The following is a 25,325-nucleotide window of genomic DNA, read 5'->3' as shown; positions in this document are numbered from 1 at the left end:
TTTTGTGTATCACTATTGTAAGCCAAGTAGAGCATCTATAACTTTGAAATCATCACTGATATTCCAACTGTACTTTTATATTGAGACTTTTCAAGAAATTGTGCTATGTTTTTATAAGTTTCCTTTTTATGAATTATGTGGCCATGTTGATTATTTAAAATTTTCCTTCATAAAAAACCCTTAAAATTTGATTTCAAATTCATGCTGCATCTTAATCAGGGAAATGTGGTACAGTAAAACATGTGTAAAACAGTAAAACCAGACTCACATGGTACTGAATATTTTTTCTGTTGGTCAGTTTTCTGTTTCATTAACCTATATATACTATATAATGTTGGAAGAAGCTAACATTAATTCAAAATATATTGTTAAAGTTTATTATAATTTTTTCTAATAACTATTGATATTAAGTTACTATTTTTTTATAGGATGCTTCAAAACAAAGTTTAATAAAAGAATCTTTTCAACATAATGATGATAAAACATTATCTGACAATGATTCTGTATCAAATTCAAAGATCCCAGATGATGACAATGATGATGACGATGATAACAATTATGGTAATGTTTATAAGAGAACTAATACATTTAGAAGTTTTATTTTTTAATTTTTTGCTGTTAATAAAGAATTTAACATTTGAAATAAATGAATTCAATATGATATGAAATAATTTAGGGAGTTATAGATAATGAAATACTTTTTTGATAATTTTAATCAATTTTATATAAAAACTATCTTAGAGATCATTCTGCTCAAGGTTTAACTTCCATACTTATTTAAATAATAAAGCACAATATTTGTCTAATTATTTTCCTGTATAAAATATCTATATACAAGGTGTGACAATTTAATTCAAGGACTAGTTGTGTAGCACTGCAGTATCAGCATGCAGAAACTTGTCTAAGCTTGTCATAATAGTTCAACCATCTGGCTACTTGTCTGCAAAGATTGTTCGTGTCTCGTAACTCATTCTTTTTTTTGTACTCCATTCACATATTGCTGTGAGAAAGTGCTATCATGTTTTTGTCATGGAACAAAAAGTGAACATTAAGTTTTGTTACAAGTTAGGTAAAAGTGCAACAGAGACATATGCTCTCATCAAGCAAGTTTATGAGAATGATGCCCTATCCTACTGTCACGTTTTTGTGTAGTTTGCACGTTTCAGGGATGATCGGAAAGACCTTGAGGATGATGCTCGCTCTGGACGACCTCAATCAGTTTGAACTCCAGAAAACATCGAAAAAATCAGACTTGCTGCGATATGACAGTAGAATGTCTATTCAGATGATAGCGGAGACAACTGGTATCAATCTGGAGACAACTCATCAGGTTAGGCCTCAGTTTGCTGCAAGAGGAAGCTCAGTACTGCTGCACGACAATTCCTGCCCACTGCGACTGTTGTCATGGAATTTTTGGCCTGACAAATGCAATTGACTGTTGTCATTGTGGAGTTGAACCACCCTCCATACTCACCAGATTTGTCGCCTTGCAACTATTTTTTGTTTCTGAAAATCAAAATCACATTGAAGGGATGAAGATTCAGTGACCTGGAGGACATACAGCACAATGACCAAGAAATTGAGAGCTGTCAACGGAAGTGACTTTGCCAAGTGTTTCAAAAACTTGTACAAGCATTGCGAGAAGTGCATTGCCCTCCAGGGAGATTACTTACAGGGATATTAAAAGGGTTTTTCATTATATGTTCTTTGTGTTTTTTTATTACCCCAGTCCTGGAGTTGTCACACCTTGTATGTATGTATATACACAAGATGTGACAATTTAATTCCAGGACTGGAGTAATAAAAGGACGTTTATATATATATATGTTGTAGAAAAATAAATTTCTTTACTGTTATCTCTTAATACAGTAAATAGATTTATTTTTCTGTGATTGATCTATTTGAATTTTGTCAAATTTACTCTAAAATATAATACTTTTAGGATTAATTTTGACAAAATTTGAATAGAGTAATCATTTATTGTTCATGTGCATTATGATTTTACACTGATCATCTGATTTGTAATCCATAAATTTTATCTGACTTGGGGCACCATCCACACTGAATTTGTTGTGATTATAATTTTTATGATATGTCTTTGAATATATGTAAAGTTTTCAAAAATAATTTATATATTTTAATATCTGTGACTTCATTTCTGATTTAAATTTCACAAGTAAACAAATCTTTATGCACATAAACAGAATAAAAACAGTCAATTCCTTAACTGAAATTCATTATAAAGGTTGCTATGCATCCACTGAAAATCAAAACAGAAATATCTTACTGGTTAGGAAGTTAACTTAAACAATAGGAATAAATTAGGGATGGGTAAATCCTTGAACTATCCACAAATACTTTAATATTTTGTAGATCTCAAATATTACATTAATAAAAAATAAATTTAAAGACTGTGAATATATTCATATCATGCCATATATGCAGTCACAGTTGTGGATCCAGGAGGTTCTACAGGGAGCAGGCACCTGTGAGTTCTTCAATTGTATATTGGATGATCATGTTGGACTATCCAATATACCAGTAATTTCCAAACTTTTTTGAGCCACTGCCCCTTGGTTCCATAAACGTATGCAAACACCTCCTAACTCATTTTCCATTGTGTGAGAAAATCTTGGAAATATTCTTGAAAAACTTTTCTATGAACCTTGCACTTTGTGTCCTTAATATACATTGTTCTATACATCTGGAAATCATTAAATGCAGTGCTTCTTCTTACCATTTAATAGAGGAATGGGAAAGGTTTATTGTTGACCCTAATTCTTGCCTATTGTCTCCATTTGGTTAGTATCCTGCCTCCAGCACCTCCCCCTGCCATCCACTTGCTTCTTGATATCCACCAACCTTAAAATAAATGCTTACCAGGCTTCTTTAGTCTCAGTATCAGATTATTCAAGATCCTCATAAAGATTTTAGGAAAGTTTTGTTTGACTGGATAAATGTTTTTTGAATGGTCTGACATAAGCTGAAGAAGCCTTGAAAATTTTTATTGATAATAAATATTTTTACAACTTTTAATTTTTAAGATTTCTAACCAATAAGCTATGTTAGATTCTGCCTGATTACATTGGTTACAATGCTCATGACAGATCAGTTGACCTGATCAATAGATTGGCACATCTTTTATAGAAAGTGTCTCACTAAACATGGGTCTGGGATGGAAGTCATTCACCACCAAATAGTTTGTTAAAAAACTAAGAAAGTTTAATTAATCCTTCAGTTAAATTCATAACAACAAATAACATAAAAACAAAATATATTCATAAAATTTAAAACAATGGGATCGGTAAAAAATTTATAAAAAATTTTTGTTGTAAATTCTAAAAATTAATAAAATAATTTCTAAATTAAAACCAAGTAAAACTACTTTCTGTTTTCTGACTCGAAACTGTTGACAAAAGTTGACTGCATCAAGGAACTAACTTGAACCATAACCTATATTTGTTCAGACACTCAACTATGCTCACATTGAAAGAGAGAGTTACAAAGAAAATATTCTTACAATTTCATTTTGTTTCCTGTAGTAGTGCTTTCAGGAATGGGCATGTTTTCTCATTGTTAGCAATGAGTAGGATTTTCTCATTGTAGCAATTGTAGAAGTTATAACTGACACAAACTTTCATCCATTGAGAAGATAAGTTCATTGTTGAATACAGTCGACCCCCCTATAACACGGGTTCCTATAGTTCGGATTCCTATATGACGGCAAAAAAATTGCGATGGTATCCGTACAAACATGGTAAAAAAAACTCCTATAATTTGTTAAAACGTCATCGGGCAGCCAAACTACTTTCCGCTGTCCAGCGCCATGCTACAGAGAGTTTAGGCGGGTAAATTGAATTTACTGTTGTGAGGCTCCGGAAGTGGGTTGAAATTCGTGCACGGAAAATATTTTAATTTCATATGAAAAAAATTTTTATAATTATTAATCTTATTGTAAAAAGAAACCATCAAACACAAAATGAATATTTTATGTCCATATAAGGACATATCTGTAAAAACTTCTAAGAAAGTCGAACTACTCAGGTTAAAACAATGGATGAATTTGAGTACTTAGATCGAACGTCTTTGATAGGAATCAAATTGTCAATCGGAGTTGACTCACCCTGTGATCTGGGCTCTGATCCTGTTACAATTCGTAACGAGGAGGGGGACCAATTGGAGAACGGGGGAAGTCGACATCGACCTATCGGAATGTTCAATCTGGGACCCAGAAAAAACTTATAAAAACCACGCAAAAATAGGATGTGACCTTGGTTCTAAGTTCAGTGTGCTCTGCTTCTGGATTTTTCCTGCGGTTCAACAATGGGAACTTGGTCGTCGTTCCGAAAGAAGTTTTCGCCATCCCGTCCCAGCAAGTTTCACCAAGGGTAATCTGCTACGAGAATCACTCCTTCAATTTGTGCTGTGCGCCCTGGAGCCTACATTTTTCTCATCATCTTTGCCAAAAGGAGAGAAGATCATAGAAAAGATTGAACTTTATTTACGAACTGATTCACTCTGCAGATAGGCCTTACGCCGAAGTAAAACAGTAGTTGTAAGTGAAATTTTTACATTTAATAAATAGTTTGCAATGGAGGACCTGTCTCAGTAAGTTTTTTCACTCCCACACGACAGTGCTGACCGCTCGACTGTCGCAACACTTTCTCCCCAATCGGCAAACCTCACACTATCGTCTGTACAGTATTATATATAAATTAGGTACTGTACATATAATTATATATTAATTATATATAAATTAGGTACTGTATATATAATTATATATTAACTTAATTTATTGTAACTTTATTATAATTATATATATGCTTTCTGCCGCCTGGCAACACGCTACGGAGATTTTAGGCTAGTAAGTTCAGTTTATTATCATCTGTACAGTATGTAAATTAGGTACCGTAAGTCTAATACAGCACTAATTTTATACATTTCTTGTGAAAGAAACACTTCTTATTCAACGGCCATAAAAATTATTTATATTAATGATGTCTCCAAAGTTCAATGAAGTTTGCGCAGAAAAATAACTTATCAGAAATTGCAGCTGCCGTTTGGTGCGCTGGTCCGCGATGAAAACAAGCTTAAGCAATGGCGACGTCAAACAGTGCACACTCGGTAAGTAATCCTACAATTTTTTGTTTATAGCATAGTTTATACGGATTATTCCCAAAAAAATATATGTATTTTGGAAATGTTGAGTCGAATTAGTCTAGGAATCGATTAATTTTATGGAAGAAAACCTTTCAAACAGCTGTAGTCCATAAACTTCACACGTGTCGGGCTGTGATTGGCAAGGACTTGTACAAAATGGATTCATAAAGAACGGAACGTATCTACCGTGTTATAGGGGGGTCGACTGTATACAGCAAGTCTCTCCCAAACTTCTCTTCTAACACAGACACATTTTTCAAAGCTTACCTGAATTCCATTTTAACACATCCCTGAGAATGTACCAAACTTTGTCTAACACATGAAAAATGACCTAAACTCTATTTTCACTTTCCTGCTTTTGTTATATATAACAAAAGGGGTGACCTAGACCTTAAGATTAAGGGTATATCTGAATGTAAAATTTTTTGCTCTTTCCATTTCCAATGTCAAAAATATGTGTTCCCATTGAAAAAACAGACTTGACCTCCAAATGACCTTGAAGGTTAAGGTCATGAGGTCATCAATTGATTGCCCCCTCAACACCCTACAACTTTTGTCTATAACTTTTTTAAAATAATGAGATCCAATTAAGATATTTCATTGTCTCAAGATAAAAAATACACACTGTATAATAGAGGGAAAGCATGGTAATTGGTCAAAAAATGACACTCCATGATTTTTACATTTTTGGACTCAGGACTTTAGAAATGAAAAAAATTTGAGGTTTTTTTTCTATATGTGTGGAATATAGTGTGTGTGGGAGGGAACACAGTTTTGTTCGTCCTCTTTGAAGCTTAATAACTCTTGTGTTTTTTGTCAAAAAATTATGAAATTTTACAGGAAGTTTGTATACTAGAGTGATTTGTGATTGATACTATTAAATTTTGGTGGTTAAAGATTAATGGGGTGAGGAGATAAAGGGGGCTATGCCATATCTCGAGTAGGGTTGGACTTAATGATAATTTTACTTGTTATTAGAATTTACAATTTTTTATAAAATCCATCCCTACCCTCAAATTTAAGCTTTTTGTCATTTTATAATAATTAAAATACAGTTGACCCCCCTATAACCCTGTTGATTATTCCGTTTTATATGAATTCTATGTTGTACGAGTCACTTAGATTTTACAAATACGTGAGCTGTTCACAGCCTGGCACACGTATTTGTAAAATCTAAGTGACTCGTACAACATGGAATTCATATAAAACAGAATTATCAACAGTGTTATAGGGAGGTCGACTGTATAAAAAGTTTTATGGAAAATATTGAATGTGTAATAGTTTTAAATAATTTTTGTCTCTCTCTAAGACATGTAAATAAATATACAAACAATATTGTAAAAATCTTTATTGATAATTACAACAATGTCAGGTCTAATCATACCATTGTCTTTCAATAACACTGAAGGGGGGCTGTAAAGTCGCAACAGCCTGAAATGCATATGACGTATAATCTGTGTAAAAATATGCTACAATAAAGTCTTGAGTCATTTAACTGGAGTTGCTGTGAGAAAATCAACCAGTACAGATTAAAATGATTTTACACACAAAAAGTTTTTAATAAAATATTATAACAGATGGCACCACACACAGTTTTAAATGTTGCCAAGAGAGTTAAGCAACTCATTGCTGGATTTATTTTCTAATGATACCATTTTCTTTGTGTACTGTCCAATCAACCAGACAGCCAGTCCAATTCTCCAATCAACTGCTTATTTGTGGGCCAAGCAAGTGACTGTTTGTCACTGGAAAGAATTTCTTGAGTGTGCATCAGGTAGTCAATTGTTGTCAGTTATATGGAAAAGAGAGATGCTGTTTATGTCTTGAGCAACTCCTTTCTCACAAGTCTACACAGCTGTTTTTATATTAATTTTTAAGTATTATTACAGGGAATTGTTTATGATATCTAGTTTCCCATATGCATCTGTTTGTTTTTTTGAATAAACAAAAGACTTTTAACTTATTGTGTTTGATGACTATTTTATTTATTTTTTTTTTTTTAATTGCTTTACAAAACAGTTTATTGTCTTTGTTATTGAGATCTATTAAATCTGTAAATCTACAAAGTAAGTTATGGAAATATGCTACTGATGACATGATTAATATTCATTAAATATTCACACAAATATTCATTAAAAATATCTGTTAAGGAATTTTTACTGCATACTAATTGCAATAGAAAATCTATAAATGAACATATCATTTTATTTTTAGATTACAGTTAATAGCAGCAACACAAACAAATGAAAATGCCAATTACTCTTGAAAGAAACTCTATTTATTTGATTGTCAGCTTATATATTTTATTACACTAATCTGCAAAGAAGAAAATGTTTTATTAAAAACTATTTTTTTGCTAAACAAGAATTACAGAAAATTTTTAAATATATGCAAGCATACATATAAATAAATTTTATATTTTAAAATATTATGATTATGAAATATTAACAATATATTTTGATTATGATTTTATCTAGACATTGATATTGGTGCCATCAAAGCTAGTCTGGAGCCAAAAATTTTTGGTTTACAAGTGAATGATGATGAAACTAAAATGTCAGCACTAATAGTTCCACCATCTCAGCCTCCATCAGGTCCTACTCTAACATCTTTGCAACCAGCATTTCAACCTTCTTCAACACCTGATCATTGGGATCATAGATTCATGGTAGTGTACTGTAAAATTAAATAATTTAATTTGTTGCTAAGGCTATTTATTTAATGTATTTATTAATATAAATGTATTTCTTTTCATATATATAAAAAAAAATGTTAATACTTAATTATCTAAACAGAAGCTTAGTGATTGCCTGTATCACTACATTACTACNATTTCATTTGAATTTTTGAAAATATTTTCAAAAGTTAATTACCTTTGAAAGTGCATGGCTTAATAAAAAAAAATACAAACTGATAAGTACTGATTAGCTTATTTTTATTTTATAGTTTTCTACAAGTTTTCTTCTTTCTAATCAATACCATTTTTTTATAATTAAGTAGAGTATGTTTGAGTAAATATTGTTCATCTAATTGATTGCCTTTTAATTTTATTTTAACCATTAATATACTTAAATCAGGCCTGGCCAACCCACGGCCTGTCACATTAAATTGTGTGGCCCGCTAAGAGACATTATATATCTATTAAAACGTTCGTTTTCCATTTTGTGTATACCAAAACAATTAAATAAATGAAAATTTGCATGTGTCATTGTTATAATGCACAAGTGTGAGTATGAACTCTTGGTATAACAATGAAATCTTATTCATTTTGTATTTGTTTTACTTTTTTAAAAGTATGTTTGCCTAAATTGTGGCCCATTGTAATGTTACATGTGATCAAAGTGTCTTGCGAAACAATTTGGGTTGGCCAGGCCTGACTTAAATAATAATTCTAAATCAGTTCGGCTTAGGACAAACTAGTTAAGCCTAAAGTATTTAGGCCAAACTACAATAGATTGTCCTAGGCTAAACTAGTATATCCTGACACACATAGGATAAACTAGTTTGGCCTGAAATCAGGTTTGGCGAGTAACATATACAGTAGAGCATCGATTATCTGACCTCCGATCAACCGTCATATCAGTTAACCGACCACGTTTTAGTCGGCAAATTCAAATGTCCACTAGTGACGTGGCACTATAATATTTGGCTATGTCTTGGCTACTTTAATATCATTTTTACGTGTTTTAGCTAGCAACACTGAAGACAACAGTTGATACACTAATTGTTAGAATGTTTGTACATAGCAACCTACATGGAATGTGTTTCTGCTGAACTTATATATATATATATTTTTACGGGTTTGGGATTGCACTATCCTATTTATAGTTGATAACATTTGACTTTTGGGCCACCCTGTAGATCTCCATTTACTCCAAATATCTGATATGTGATCTATCTGCTGTTCTATGTATGATTTTGACCCAGTTGAAATGGATCTTCACATCAGGGTCCCTATGAATAGAATGGCCTACTTGCCAACTTGTATACAGAGTTAAAGATATTAAAAATACAAACAGTAGAGCCTCAGAGAGCCATTCGCTGATTGGCTAATCCTACCATGAGGTGAGGAACAATACATTTTGTTTGGCAAGAAAATATGTATCGCAATATCATAATTAATAATGGGCATTCAAACACAAGATTTACAGGGCGTTATAAGGTCCACACAAATGATGTATAACTGTCGACAAAAGCGACAGATTATGTAACAAAAATAGGCTGACAAAGTCAAAAAGTATGAAGGACAATAACACATGTTAAAATCCTCCCATTTTAAAAATAATTGTACTCACAGAAAGTGGTAACTTTCCTGTATCTGATGATACAATATAATCCACTAGGGCAGTCATTGTAATGATAAAAACACTTCCAACCAATATGGCCTCAAAAGAACCCATCCATATTTAATCTAAGTAGAAATGCCAAAAATCCATCAACTTGGCAATATTCACCAGAGTATATTCCATCCCTCTTATGGACAAAAGATTCAATAAAGATTTAGAATATAATGGAGCCCCATGCCAGCACCATTACCACTCATCTAAAGGAACATCGAACTGACATATCAAAAGGCCTATTAACCATTGCACTATCAACTTATGCTGGGGACCCAGATGTGAAGGTCCATTTTGACTGGGCCAAAACCATACATAGAACAGCAGATAGATCACATATCAGATATCTGGAGTAAATGGAGATCTACAGGACGGCTCAAAAGTCAAAAGCCATCAACTATAAAGAGGATAGTGCAATCCCGAACCCGTAAAAATATATATATAAGTTCAGCAGAAACACATTCCAAGTAGATTGCTATGTACAAACATTCCACCAATCAGTGTATCAACTGCTATCTTCTAATCATGAATGACTAAGTAAAGTTTATAATCTGTTCCAAATGCATGTAATTTGAATTTTAGAACAGTAGCTTGAGGATGTCATGTTTAAAAACAAAAGAAAACATTTGCTCTGCAAAGTGAGTAGTTCTATTCTATTGCTGGTTCTTTGGTTTATGAAGTAGTGGATCTCAGATCAACATTTTCACTTACCTTGATAATGTTTTTTGATAGACAATATATCTTGGTGGAAGATTTCCCCATGTTTTTTACTGATGTTGCCAATATCTGACAGAAAGAAGCTTAGGTGAGAATGAAGGAAGTGTATAATTTAAGATGATCATTTACAAGTTCTTCATAGTTTTGATTTTCTATTTCCTACAAAGTTTTGTGCTAGTGCAAAACTATTCTGTGCTGCAAGTTAAACTGCCATTTAAGGACATTCAAATTCTTCATCTTTCATTAACAGATTAATTTGTGGCCCATGAAAACTCTTTTTTTAATTTCAGTGTTGCTTAGATAGTGATACTTTTTTAAATACAAAAAGCCCAAACCCTCTTTATTTATTGATTTTACAAAATTTTTCTTTAAGCTCAATTTAAAATGCAACAGCTAAAGTAAAATTTTATTGGATTGGACTAATGCATAATAAACTAGTTTTTTCCTTGATATATATTGCTTTGTGAGTGGCCAGCAGTTGACAATATATGTGAAGATCTTGTTCTTCTGTTCCATTCACAAAGAAAACAATAGTATTTTGTGTATCACTATTGTAAGCCAAGTAGAGCATCTATAACTTTGAAATCATCACTGATATTCCAACTGTACTTTTATATTGAGACTTTTCAAGAAATTGTGCTATGTTTTTATAAGTTTCCTTTTTATGAATTATGTGGCCATGTTGATTATTTAAAATTTTCCTTCATAAAAAACCCTTAAAATTTGATTTCAAATTCATGCTGCATCTTAATCAGGGAAATGTGGTACAGTAAAACATGTGTAAAACAGTAAAACCAGACTCACATGGTACTGAATATTTTTTCTGTTGGTCAGTTTTCTGTTTCATTAACCTATATATACTATATAATGTTGGAAGAAGCTAACATTAATTCAAAATATATTGTTAAAGTTTATTATAATTTTTCCTAATAACTATTGATATTAAGTTACTATTTTTTTATAGGATGCTTCAAAACAAAGTTTAATAAAAGAATCTTTTCAACATAATGATGATAAAACATTATCTGACAATGATTCTGTATCAAATTCAAAGATCCCAGATGATGACAATGATGATGACGATGATAACAATTATGGTAATGTTTATAAGAGAACTAATACATTTAGAAGTTTTATTTTTTAATTTTTTGCTGTTAATAAAGAATTTAACATTTGAAATAAATGAATTCAATATGATATGAAATAATTTAGGGAGTTATAGATAATGAAATACTTTTTTGATAATTTTAATCAATTTTATATAAAAACTATCTTAGAGATCATTCTGCTCAAGGTTTAACTTCCATACTTATTTAAATAATAAAGCACAATATTTGTCTAATTATTTTCCTGTATAAAATATCTATATACAAGGTGTGACAATTTAATTCAAGGACTAGTTGTGTAGCACTGCAGTATCAGCATGCAGAAACTTGTCTAAGCTTGTCATAATAGTTCAACCATCTGGCTACTTGTCTGCAAAGATTGTTCGTGTCTCGTAACTCATTCTTTTTTTTGTACTCCATTCACATATTGCTGTGAGAAAGTGCTATCATGTTTTTGTCATGGAACAAAAAGTGAACATTAAGTTTTGTTACAAGTTAGGTAAAAGTGCAACAGAGACATATGTTCTCATCTAGCAAGTTTATGAGAATGATGCCCTATCCTACTGTCACGTTTTTGTGTAGTTTGCACGTTTCAGGGATGATCGGAAAGACCTTGAGGATGATGCTCGCTCTGGACGACCTCAATCAGTTTGAACTCCAGAAAACATCGAAAAAATCAGACTTGCTGCGATATGACAGTAGAATGTCTATTCAGATGATAGCGGAGACAACTGGTATCAATCTGGAGACAACTCATCAGGTTAGGCCTCAGTTTGCTGCAAGAGGAAGCTCAGTACTGCTGCACGACAATTCCTGCCCACTGCGACTGTTGTCATGGAATTTTTGGCCTGACAAATGCAATTGACTGTTGTCATTGTGGAGTTGAACCACCCTCCATACTCACCAGATTTGTCGCCTTGCAACTATTTTTTGTTTCTGAAAATCAAAATCACATTGAAGGGATGAAGATTCAGTGACCTGGAGGACATACAGCACAATGACCAAGAAATTGAGAGCTGTCAACGGAAGTGACTTTGCCAAGTGTTTCAAAAACTTGTACAAGCATTGCGAGAAGTGCATTGCCCTCCAGGGAGATTACTTACAGGGATATTAAAAGGGTTTTTCATTATATGTTCTTTGTGTTTTTTTATTACCCCAGTCCTGGAGTTGTCACACCTTGTATGTATGTATATACACAAGGTGTGACAATTTAATTCCAGGACTGGAGTAATAAAAGGACGTTTATATATATATATGTTGTAGAAAAATAAATTTCTTTACTGTTATCTCTTAATACAGTAAATAGATTTATTTTTCTGTGATTGATCTATTTGAATTTTGTCAAATTTACTCTAAAATATAATACTTTTAGGATTAATTTTGACAAAATTTGAATAGAGTAATCATTTATTGTTCATGTGCATTATGATTTTACACTGATCATCTGATTTGTAATCCATAAATTTTATCTGACTTGGGGCACCATCCACACTGAATTTGTTGTGATTATAATTTTTATGATATGTCTTTGAATATATGTAAAGTTTTCAAAAATAATTTATATATTTTAATATCTGTGACTTCATTTCTGATTTAAATTTCACAAGTAAACAAATCTTTATGCACATAAACAGAATAAAAACAGTCAATTCCTTAACTGAAATTCATTATAAAGGTTGCTATGCATCCACTGAAAATCAAAACAGAAATATCTTACTGGTTAGGAAGTTAACTTAAACAATAGGAATAAATTAGGGATGGGTAAATCCTTGAACTATCCACAAATACTTTAATATTTTGTAGATCTCAAATATTACATTAATAAAAAATAAATTTAAAGACTGTGAATATATTCATATCATGCCATATATGCAGTCACAGTTGTGGATCCAGGAGGTTCTACAGGGAGCAGGCACCTGTGAGTTCTTCAATTGTATATTGGATGATCATGTTGGACTATCCAATATACCAGTAATTTCCAAACTTTTTTGAGCCACTGCCCCTTGGTTCCATAAACGTATGCAAACACCTCCTAACTCATTTTCCATTGTGTGAGAAAATCTTGGAAATATTCTTGAAAAACTTTTCTATGAACCTTGCACTTTGTGTCCTTAATATACATTGTTCTATACATCTGGAAATCATTAAATGCAGTGCTTCTTCTTACCATTTAATAGAGGAATGGGAAAGGTTTATTGTTGACCCTAATTCTTGCCTATTGTCTCCATTTGGTTAGTATCCTGCCTCCAGCACCTCCCCCTGCCATCCACTTGCTTCTTGATATCCACCAACCTTAAAATAAATGCTTACCAGGCTTCTTTAGTCTCAGTATCAGATTATTCAAGATCCTCATAAAGATTTTAGGAAAGTTTTGTTTGACTGGATAAATGTTTTTTGAATGGTCTGACATAAGCTGAAGAAGCCTTGAAAATTTTTATTGATAATAAATATTTTTACAACTTTTAATTTTTAAGATTTCTAACCAATAAGCTATGTTAGATTCTGCCTGATTACATTGGTTACAATGCTCATGACAGATCAGTTGACCTGATCAATAGATTGGCACATCTTTTATAGAAAGTGTCTCACTAAACATGGGTCTGGGATGGAAGTCATTCACCACCAAATAGTTTGTTAAAAAACTAAGAAAGTTTAATTAATCCTTCAGTTAAATTCATAACAACAAATAACATAAAAACAAAATATATTCATAAAATTTAAAACAATGGGATCGGTAAAAAATTTATAAAAAATTTTTGTTGTAAATTCTAAAAATTAATAAAATAATTTCTAAATTAAAACCAAGTAAAACTACTTTCTGTTTTCTGACTCGAAACTGTTGACAAAAGTTGACTGCATCAAGGAACTAACTTGAACCATAACCTATATTTGTTCAGACACTCAACTATGCTCACATTGAAAGAGAGAGTTACAAAGAAAATATTCTTACAATTTCATTTTGTTTCCTGTAGTAGTGCTTTCAGGAATGGGCATGTTTTCTCATTGTTAGCAATGAGTAGGATTTTCTCATTGTAGCAATTGTAGAAGTTATAACTGACACAAACTTTCATCCATTGAGAAGATAAGTTCATTGTTGAATACAGTCGACCCCCCTATAACACGGGTTCCTATAGTTCGGATTCCTATATGACGGCAAAAAAATTGCGATGGTATCCGTACAAACATGGTAAAAAAAACTCCTATAATTTGTTAAAACGTCATCGGGCAGCCAAACTACTTTCCGCTGTCCAGCGCCATGCTACAGAGAGTTTAGGCGGGTAAATTGAATTTACTGTTGTGAGGCTCCGGAAGTGGGTTGAAATTCGTGCACGGAAAATATTTTAATTTCATATGAAAAAAATTTTTATAATTATTAATCTTATTGTAAAAAGAAACCATCAAACACAAAATGAATATTTTATGTCCATATAAGGACATATCTGTAAAAACTTCTAAGAAAGTCGAACTACTCAGGTTAAAACAATGGATGAATTTGAGTACTTAGATCGAACGTCTTCGATAGGAATCAAATTGTCAATCGGAGTTGACTCACCCTGCGATCTGGGCACCAATCTCGTTACAATTCGTAACGAGGAGGGGACCAATTAGAGAGCAGGGGTAGATCGGCATCGACCTATCGGAATGTTCAATCTTGGATCCAGAAAAAACTTATAAAAACCACGCAAAAATAGGATGTGATGTTCTTGGTTCGTAGTTCTTGGCCTTTGGTTCGCAATGCTCCTCTCCAGGATTCTTGTCATCCGGACATTCTCCCACGAGAACTTGTCAGATATTCGGAGGACTTGTCTTCACCCTCCCGTGCCATCAAGATTGCTAAAGTCCACCTTGTAGATAGAAGACCTTGGTTCAAATAGTGTTGTGCAGCCCGGAGTCAACGTCTTCATGCCGCCATCGCTGGAAGAAAAACTATCGTCAGAACAGTTGAACTTTTAGTGTTACGAACTTGTTGCTCGACTTTGGATAGGTGTTACGCCGTTTTTAAGGATTTGTTGTAAGAAAAATTTTTATATTTATTAAACGGTATACGATGGAGAACCTGTCTCAGTAAGTTTTTTCACTCCCACACGACAGTGCTGACCGCTTGACTGTCGCGACACTTTCTCCCCAATCGGCAAACCTCACACCATTGCCCATCTGTTAGCAACTGCCATCTGCACAATATGGTGGTCTTCATGTGGCGTCATTCTTCTGCATGGATCTGTGCCAGGTCTGCGAGTACTGGACACTTCCTGCATCCACCTTGTGACCACTCTTTGTACTGACATTGCAGTACGGTCAGTCCTTTGGGTGATTTTACAATATGATGCTCCCGTTTCTAACATGCCAATTATCTGACCTCTTTCAAAGCCAGACATTTGGGTGTACAGAGTTCTCACTCATTAATATGGCATAGCTGGTCACCAACAACCTGTGGACCAAAAAAAGTTATGTTCCCTAACACAGTTTACAACTTATAAACTAAACACTATAGCAATTTTGCATAACAAATGTCTCCATAATTTCCATACCACTGTATGTACTTCATTTAATTTTTGATCATTCAATACCCTTCAAAAAAAAGATTCTTTTGCCCCAATTTCATATGTCTTCGACTATACTGAGTGGGTGTAACACTTTCAATTTCCGCCAGTGTAGAATAAGAATACAGTCAAACTCTCTTATTTATAAAATAACGACCTTTAGTATTAGCAGCAATAAACAGTTAATTATGGCTATGAGCATAGTTTGTTTGCTTTAACTGCCTTTTACCTAAGTAAAAAAATTTAGATAATTAGTGAAAATCATGAACTCTTCTTTTCATAACTGATTTACACAATATTACTTGGTATACAGTACATTCACTGTTCTCAGACTGTGAGTGTATACCATGTGAAGTTCATCAGTTCAATTGATAGACCTATCAACTAGGTAAAAATATTTTTCTTTATTAAATATAGTTTAAGGTGTGACTTTTTATCTGTAAGTTGTTGTTTTATGTTATTTTTTCATCTTTGACTTACTCATGCGTGAATATTAGCTATTTTTGAATATAATTATGAATAGTTCAAAAGTAGTACTGCCTAATTCAGGATGTCTAGTCACTTTATTATAGCTCTAAATTATGCCAGTTTTAAATCCTTGTTTTTATAATCTTATGTTTATAATATCTGCTTTTATAATATCTTAGAATTTTTATTCCATGAAATAATAGCATTGTGAATAAAATCCTAAAAATCATTTATTTTCATTGTGAAAAAAACTAGATATATCTGAATAAAAAATATTAACCACTGAAATTCTGTAATATAAAATGGAGATAGCAATAATGAAATGTATGAGTGCTGTTTCATACATCACATACAAAACCAACACTAGCACTATGAAAAGAAAAATTTACTAATGTTTTTGTCTATATGAAATAGACATCATCAGAATGAAAGTTATCACATACAGCAAAACACTTTCTAATTAATATATATAGATAAATTGCCAGGACCACTAAGGTGCATTTAGCATATCGATGCTCTCCAACAATCTTCTTTCTCATCAGAAGTGATAAAAACTATATACATGACTACACTACATACAATTCCGGACGCTTATCATTGGCGAATACAAATCACGTGATACAAAATCATCCATTTCATGTAATTATTATATTCAAAAAATAACCAATCACGCACAAAACTTTCTTTCTAGTCATTGGGTAATTAAAGGACCAAATGGAAAAACATGTACAAGAGGAGAACCTATTTCATGTGGAGACACAATCAGATTAGAACATTTAATAACTCAAAAACATCTTCATAGTCATTTATTTTCACCTCTCTCTGGTAATCAAGAAGTTACTGCATTTGGTGATAAAGGAGAAGGAGATTCAGGTGATCACTGGGTTGTAACATGTAATGGTCAGTACTAGGATAGAAAAGAGGATGTTAGATTAAAGCATGTAGACACGGATGCCCTGTCACCTGATGATGGCCTATTCCATTAGGCTGAAAACGTTTGTGATTTAATAAATATTTTCAGCGTTATAAGGTGTTAAATGTTTTATTAAATGTTTTAAAAGGAAGCTGAGTTTGATATTCAATTTATTGTTTTTAAAACTGTGCAAACTATTTTTTTGAAAAAATCACTATAAATGTAACAAATCTGCTGGTTTGAATTACTAAATAAACACTAGACACCTTACTACCAGCAAAAATTTTACTATTAACAAATACTTGTATCTTCAGGCTTTCTATCTTTCAAATATTTATTTATTTTTTTATAAATTAATTGAAGACACTGACTGTCCAAAAATTTTTTACTAAACCNTATTTTTTTTTTTTAATTGCTTTACAAAACAGTTTATTGTCTTTGTTATTGAGATCTATTAAATCTGTAAATCTACAAAGTAAGTTATGGAAATATGCTACTGATGACATGATTAATATTCATTAAATATTCACACAAATATTCATTAAAAATATCTGTTAAGGAATTTTTACTGCATACTAATTGCAATAGAAAATCTATAAATGAACATATCATTTTATTTTTAGATTACAGTTAATAGCAGCAACACAAACAAATGAAAATGCCAATTACTCTTGAAAGAAACTCTATTTATTTGATTGTCAGCTTATATATTTTATTACACTAATCTGCGAAGAAGAAAATGTTTTATTAAAAACTATTTTTTTGCTAAACAAGAATTACAGAAAATTTTTAAATATATGCAAGCATACATATAAATAAATTTTATATTTTAAAATATTATGATTATGAAATATTAACAATATATTTTGATTATGATTTTATCTAGACATTGATATTGGTGCCATCAAAGCTAGTCTGGAGCCAAAAATTTTTGGTTTACAAGTGAATGATGATGAAACTAAAATGTCAGCACTAATAGTTCCACCATCTCAGCCTCCATCAGGTCCTACTCTAACATCTTTGCAACCAGCATTTCAACCTTCTTCAACACCTGATCATTGGGATCATAGATTCATGGTAGTGTACTGTAAAATTAAATAATTTAATTTGTTGCTAAGGCTATTTATTTAATGTATTTATTAATATAAATGTATTTCTTTTCATATATATAAAAAAAAATGTTAATACTTAATTATCTAAACAGAAGCTTAGTGATTGCCTGTATCACTACATTACTATACTTAATTATCTAAACAGAAGCTTAGTGATTGCCTGTATCACTACATTACTACTTTTATAAGCTATTCCATTACATAGTTAGTCCATAAAAAAGTAGCCCAGAAGAAATTAAAGCAATCAATACCTTACGAATGTCTTACAATAGTAATTTATTTGTACATTTCTATACCATAAGCTGAAAATGACTGTCACTTACACAGGCATTTGTAATGTAGCATGTAGAAGAACACATATCTGAGTTCATCAGTGAAAATGTTAATGATCTTATAGAGAAATAGTGTCCTTCAGCATTTTTGAAATGTTGTTATACATCTTTTAAATTTCACTTGTTACTCTCTGAGCACTCACTTGGCATAAGCTTTCAAACTATAGAAGTTGAGTTTATGAGGTTACTTTTATGTGAGTTATCTTTTACTTTCCATACAATCTGTTTTATTCTATCAGATAATTTGTTTTGAAGAAAATTATTTGAGATAATGAGATTGTAAGATGTTAAAACTTCTATATTTTTTACTATATTTATATCAGTATACTTATGCAAAGTGATCAGATTCTATAAAAAGATCTCACATAATTATTATTTTCAAAACCTTTAAACAATCCAGCAAATTGTTTTTTAATATCTTAAAAATGCTTTTGAATGCTTTAAGCGATCATCCTCAGTTATCATTCTGAATCAAACGAACAATTCGAAATTATGTAAAACAAAAATTCAAAAAGCTGTTACATAAATATACGTTAACATTTACCAAGCTTAAATAATTGCAAAAATTATACAAGATAATTAAAACGAAATAAAGAAATAAAATAAAATATATACATCCAGTAAAAAATTATCTTAATTAACCTTCCCACTTACATAAACTACGTCAACTCATCGTAGAAGGATTTTTTATGCTGATGACAATCCGTCAGTATTCCTATGATTAATCCTTTGTGTGCGACTGCGCCTTGTGAATTTATACTTTTTCCAGATGTTTCAATGCCTGCCTGGATCTTGTAGCCTTGATGATCGATGCATGATCCCAAAAGACCTCGATATTCTGCTGCTTGGCAAAGGCAGCAAGCACCATAGAGTCTATGTTTTTATTCACTGAGTATGTTCAACAATTCTTTTCTTTAAGTTTCTCATGGTTGCTCCTATGTATACCAGATTAGAGTTAAATCTACAGTCTTTTAACGGTATAGAGTATACTTCTGCCATCGTGTTGCGTTTGTAACTGCCTTTATCATTCCTTAAGAGCCTGTATACGGTGGGATTATGCTTGTAAACTATCTGTATATTCTTATTTCTGGTAACTTTCTTAACCGTTCCCCAAAGGAACGGTTAAGAAAGTTACCAGAAATAAGGAAATTGTTGAGAAACGGTATGTAATTGAGCATGACTCTTTCTTTATGCTGATTCCCTCCCTGAGATGGGTGGCGCCGCCAACAATTTGCAATGAGACCATCTATTCTTTCTCTACGGTACCCTTGCTGTATCGCTATGTTTCGGATATATTCCAATTCTTTGTAAGTGTCACAGATGCTGGTGCAACGCGTGTGTGCCCTCCTTATCCATGAATGAAAAACTGTCATTTTTATATGCTCAGGGTCTGTGGAGTTCCTAGGAATGACAATAAGAAGACAAGTGGGTTTCCAGTATATATCTGTTCTGATTTCCCCTTCTTTGCAAGTTATAGATAAATCCAAAAAATTAACATTGCTTCCACTTTCCTGCTCCGGTTAATGTCCAGAGTCATGGACTGTCATGGCGGCTCTTCCTGTTTTAGCCTCAAAACCGGACCGCTTTGGAGACGACGTGTCACGTGACAACGCGAGCGAACGGCGGCGGCTGCTGCTGCGCCGCGATAAACGGGGAAAACCGACGCGCGGGTTAACGTCCATATATGTAGACTCATGGCGGCTCATCTCTGATTCCGCAAAAAGAAAAGGAAACAGTGGGGACGCACGTTCTAACCTAACCTAACCTAACCTATTCTAATAATTTAATCGGTAATAATTGTGCTAATTTATTAGAATAGGTTAGGTTAGGTTAGAACGTGCGTCCCCACTGTTTCCTTTTCTTTTTGCGGAATCAGAGATGAGCCGCCATGAGTCTACGTATATGGACGTTAACCCGCGCGTCGATTTTCCCCGTTTATCGCGGCGCAGCAGCAGCCGCCGCCGTTCGCTCGCGTTGTCACGTGACACGTCGTCTCCAAAGCGGTCCGGTTTTGAGGCTAAAACAGGAAGAGCCGCCATGACAGTCCATGACTCTGGACATTAACCGGAGCAGGAAAGTGGAAGCAATGTTAATTTTTTGGATTTATCTATAACTTGCAAAGAAGGGGAAATCAGAACAGATATATACTGGAAACCCACTTGTCTTCTTATTGTCATTCCTAGGAACTCCACAGACCCTGAGCATATAAAAATGACAGTTTTTCATTCATGGATAAGGAGGGCACACACGCATTGCACCAGCATCTGTGACACTTACANAATGCAATTGACTGTTGTCATTGTGGAGTTGAACCACCCTCCATACTCACCAGATTTGTCGCCTTGCAACTATTTTTTGTTTCTGAAAATCAAAATCACATTGAAGGGATGAAGATTCAGTGACCTGGAGGACATACAGCACAATGACCAAGAAATTGAGAGCTGTCAACGGAAGTGACTTTGCCAAGTGTTTCAAAAACTTGTACAAGCATTGCGAGAAGTGCATTGCCCTCCAGGGAGATTACTTACAGGGATATTAAAAGGGTTTTTCATTATATGTTCTTTGTGTTTTTTTATTACCCCAGTCCTGGAGTTGTCACACCTTGTATGTATGTATATACACAAGATGTGACAATTTAATTCCAGGACTGGAGTAATAAAAGGACGTTTATATATATATATGTTGTAGAAAAATAAATTTCTTTACTGTTATCTCTTAATACAGTAAATAGATTTATTTTTCTGTGATTGATCTATTTGAATTTTGTCAAATTTACTCTAAAATATAATACTTTTAGGATTAATTTTGACAAAATTTGAATAGAGTAATCATTTATTGTTCATGTGCATTATGATTTTACACTGATCATCTGATTTGTAATCCATAAATTTTATCTGACTTGGGGCACCATCCACACTGAATTTGTTGTGATTATAATTTTTATGATATGTCTTTGAATATATGTAAAGTTTTCAAAAATAATTTATATATTTTAATATCTGTGACTTCATTTCTGATTTAAATTTCACAAGTAAACAAATCTTTATGCACATAAACAGAATAAAAACAGTCAATTCCTTAACTGAAATTCATTATAAAGGTTGCTATGCATCCACTGAAAATCAAAACAGAAATATCTTACTGGTTAGGAAGTTAACTTAAACAATAGGAATAAATTAGGGATGGGTAAATCCTTGAACTATCCACAAATACTTTAATATTTTGTAGATCTCAAATATTACATTAATAAAAAATAAATTTAAAGACTGTGAATATATTCATATCATGCCATATATGCAGTCACAGTTGTGGATCCAGGAGGTTCTACAGGGAGCAGGCACCTGTGAGTTCTTCAATTGTATATTGGATGATCATGTTGGACTATCCAATATACCAGTAATTTCCAAACTTTTTTGAGCCACTGCCCCTTGGTTCCATAAACGTATGCAAACACCTCCTAACTCATTTTCCATTGTGTGAGAAAATCTTGGAAATATTCTTGAAAAACTTTTCTATGAACCTTGCACTTTGTGTCCTTAATATACATTGTTCTATACATCTGGAAATCATTAAATGCAGTGCTTCTTCTTACCATTTAATAGAGGAATGGGAAAGGTTTATTGTTGACCCTAATTCTTGCCTATTGTCTCCATTTGGTTAGTATCCTGCCTCCAGCACCTCCCCCTGCCATCCACTTGCTTCTTGATATCCACCAACCTTAAAATAAATGCTTACCAGGCTTCTTTAGTCTCAGTATCAGATTATTCAAGATCCTCATAAAGATTTTAGGAAAGTTTTGTTTGACTGGATAAATGTTTTTTGAATGGTCTGACATAAGCTGAAGAAGCCTTGAAAATTTTTATTGATAATAAATATTTTTACAACTTTTAATTTTTAAGATTTCTAACCAATAAGCTATGTTAGATTCTGCCTGATTACATTGGTTACAATGCTCATGACAGATCAGTTGACCTGATCAATAGATTGGCACATCTTTTATAGAAAGTGTCTCACTAAACATGGGTCTGGGATGGAAGTCATTCACCACCAAATAGTTTGTTAAAAAACTAAGAAAGTTTAATTAATCCTTCAGTTAAATTCATAACAACAAATAACATAAAAACAAAATATATTCATAAAATTTAAAACAATGGGATCGGTAAAAAATTTATAAAAAATTTTTGTTGTAAATTCTAAAAATTAATAAAATAATTTCTAAATTAAAACCAAGTAAAACTACTTTCTGTTTTCTGACTCGAAACTGTTGACAAAAGTTGACTGCATCAAGGAACTAACTTGAACCATAACCTATATTTGTTCAGACACTCAACTATGCTCACATTGAAAGAGAGAGTTACAAAGAAAATATTCTTACAATTTCATTTTGTTTCCTGTAGTAGTGCTTTCAGGAATGGGCATGTTTTCTCATTGTTAGCAATGAGTAGGATTTTCTCATTGTAGCAATTGTAGAAGTTATAACTGACACAAACTTTCATCCATTGAGAAGATAAGTTCATTGTTGAATACAGTCGACCCCCCTATAACACGGGTTCCTATAGTTCGGATTCCTATATGACGGCAAAAAAATTGCGATGGTATCCGTACAAACATGGTAAAAAAAACTCCTATAATTTGTTAAAACGTCATCGGGCAGCCAAACTACTTTCCGCTGTCCAGCGCCATGCTACAGAGAGTTTAGGCGGGTAAATTGAATTTACTGTTGTGAGGCTCCGGAAGTGGGTTGAAATTCGTGCACGGAAAATATTTTAATTTCATAAAATTATGTTTTCAGAGGTCGTTATGATATCAAAGTTTTTCCTTCATTTATCCAACTCCATGGTAAAACATTTGATTACAAAATTCCACTTAGTACAGTATTACGTCTGTTCTTACTTCCCCATAAAGATAACAGACAAACTTTTTTTGTAGTAAGTATTCATTTTTTAATATTTAATCATATATGTTTATTTTATTTTTTTTCTTTCAACAGTTTCTTAGAAAAATTAATTTTTTTCAGCTTAGTTTAGATCCACCAATTAAACAAGGACAAACGCGTTATCATTTTTTGATATTGCTTTTTAATAAAGAAGATGAAATTTCTTTAGAATTGGGACTATCTGAGTGAGTAAAGTTATTTTCTGATCTGCTATTTTAAAAATATATACTGATACATGTTTAAAAATATGTGTGTATGTACATACATATTTTAAAATAATTTTCACGTGCTTATTCTGTTGTGATAAACTGAAAGCAGATATAGATTAATTCAGCGTTAAAATAATGATTTAATCAATATCAATATTTAAGATAAAGAATTTATTTCTTTAAAAATCTTTTATATTAAAACAAGAATTACAGATTAGGTTATTACAGTTTTTATATAAAAGGTTTTTAAAGAAATAAATTCTTTATTTNTAGCATAGTTTATACGGATTATTCCCAAAAAAATATATGTATTTTGGAAATGTTGAGTCGAATTAGTCTAGGAATCGATTAATTTTATGGAAGAAAACCTTTCAAACAGCTGTAGTCCATAAACTTCACACGTGTTGGGCTGTGATTGGCAAGGACTTGTACAAAATGGATTCATAAAGAACGGAACGTATCTACCGTGTTATAGGGGGGTCGACTGTATACAGCAAGTCTCTCCCAAACTTCTCTTCTAACACAGACACATTTTTCAAAGCTTACCTGAATTCCATTTTAACACATCCCTGAGAATGTACCAAACTTTGTCTAACACATGAAAAATGACCTAAACTCTATTTTCACTTTCCTGCTTTTGTTATATATAACAAAAGGGGTGACCTAGACCTTAAGATTAAGGGTATATCTGAATGTAAAATTTTTTGCTCTTTCCATTTCCAATGTCAAAAATATGTGTTCCCATTGAAAAAACAGACTTGACCTCCAAATGACCTTGAAGGTTAAGGTCATGAGGTCATCAATTGATTGCCCCCTCAACACCCTACAACTTTTGTCTATAACTTTTTTAAAATAATGAGATCCAATTAAGATATTTCATTGTCTCAAGATAAAAAATACACACTGTATAATAGAGGGAAAGCATGGTAATTGGTCAAAAAATGACACTCCATGATTTTTACATTTTTGGACTCAGGACTTTAGAAATGAAAAAAATTTGAGGTTTTTTTTCTATATGTGTGGAATATAGTGTGTGTGGGAGGGAACACAGTTTTGTTCGTCCTCTTTGAAGCTTAATAACTCTTGTGTTTTTTGTCAAAAAATTATGAAATTTTACAGGAAGTTTGTATACTAGAGTGATTTGTGATTGATACTATTAAATTTTGGTGGTTAAAGATTAATGGGGTGAGGAGATAAAGGGGGCTATGCCATATCTCGAGTAGGGTTGGACTTAATGATAATTTTACTTGTTATTAGAATTTACAATTTTTTATAAAATCCATCCCTACCCTCAAATTTAAGCTTTTTGTCATTTTATAATAATTAAAATACAGTTGACCCCCCCTATAACCCTGTTGATTATTCCGTTTTATATGAATTCTATGTTGTACGAGTCACTTAGATTTTACAAATACGTGAGCTGTTCACAGCCTGGCACACGTATTTGTAAAATCTAAGTGACTCGTACAACATGGAATTCATATAAAACAGAAT

At 32.4% G+C, this 25,325-nt stretch overlaps 1 protein-coding gene and 1 long non-coding RNA gene across 2 annotated transcripts in view; both read left to right on the top strand.

The window, feature by feature from the left end:
• LOC111634553 (WD repeat and HMG-box DNA-binding protein 1-like) overlaps positions 1–25,325 on the top strand; it is a 152,440-nt gene that overhangs the window by 62,496 nt on the left and 64,619 nt on the right. Inside the window, exons 12-15 of the mRNA XM_023379355.1 lie at positions 429–561; positions 7,638–7,828; positions 11,179–11,311; positions 18,129–18,319. Of these exons, the coding sequence (XP_023235123.1) occupies positions 429–561; positions 7,638–7,828; positions 11,179–11,311; positions 18,129–18,319 (648 nt within the window). The remainder of the gene's footprint in view (positions 1–428; positions 562–7,637; positions 7,829–11,178; positions 11,312–18,128; positions 18,320–25,325) is intronic.
• LOC111634657 lies at positions 23,458–23,807 on the top strand. Its single transcript, XR_002758258.1, has 2 exons — positions 23,458–23,614; positions 23,704–23,807. It is a non-coding gene; the product is annotated as an uncharacterized LOC111634657 (long non-coding RNA).

Source organism: Centruroides sculpturatus, unplaced genomic scaffold, assembly GCF_000671375.1.
Source record: "Centruroides sculpturatus isolate CEXI.00-Female unplaced genomic scaffold, Cexi_2.0 scaffold75, whole genome shotgun sequence".
Classification (NCBI taxonomy): domain Eukaryota; kingdom Metazoa; phylum Arthropoda; class Arachnida; order Scorpiones; family Buthidae; genus Centruroides; species Centruroides sculpturatus.
This window is presented reverse-complemented; position numbering and strand designations above follow the sequence as displayed.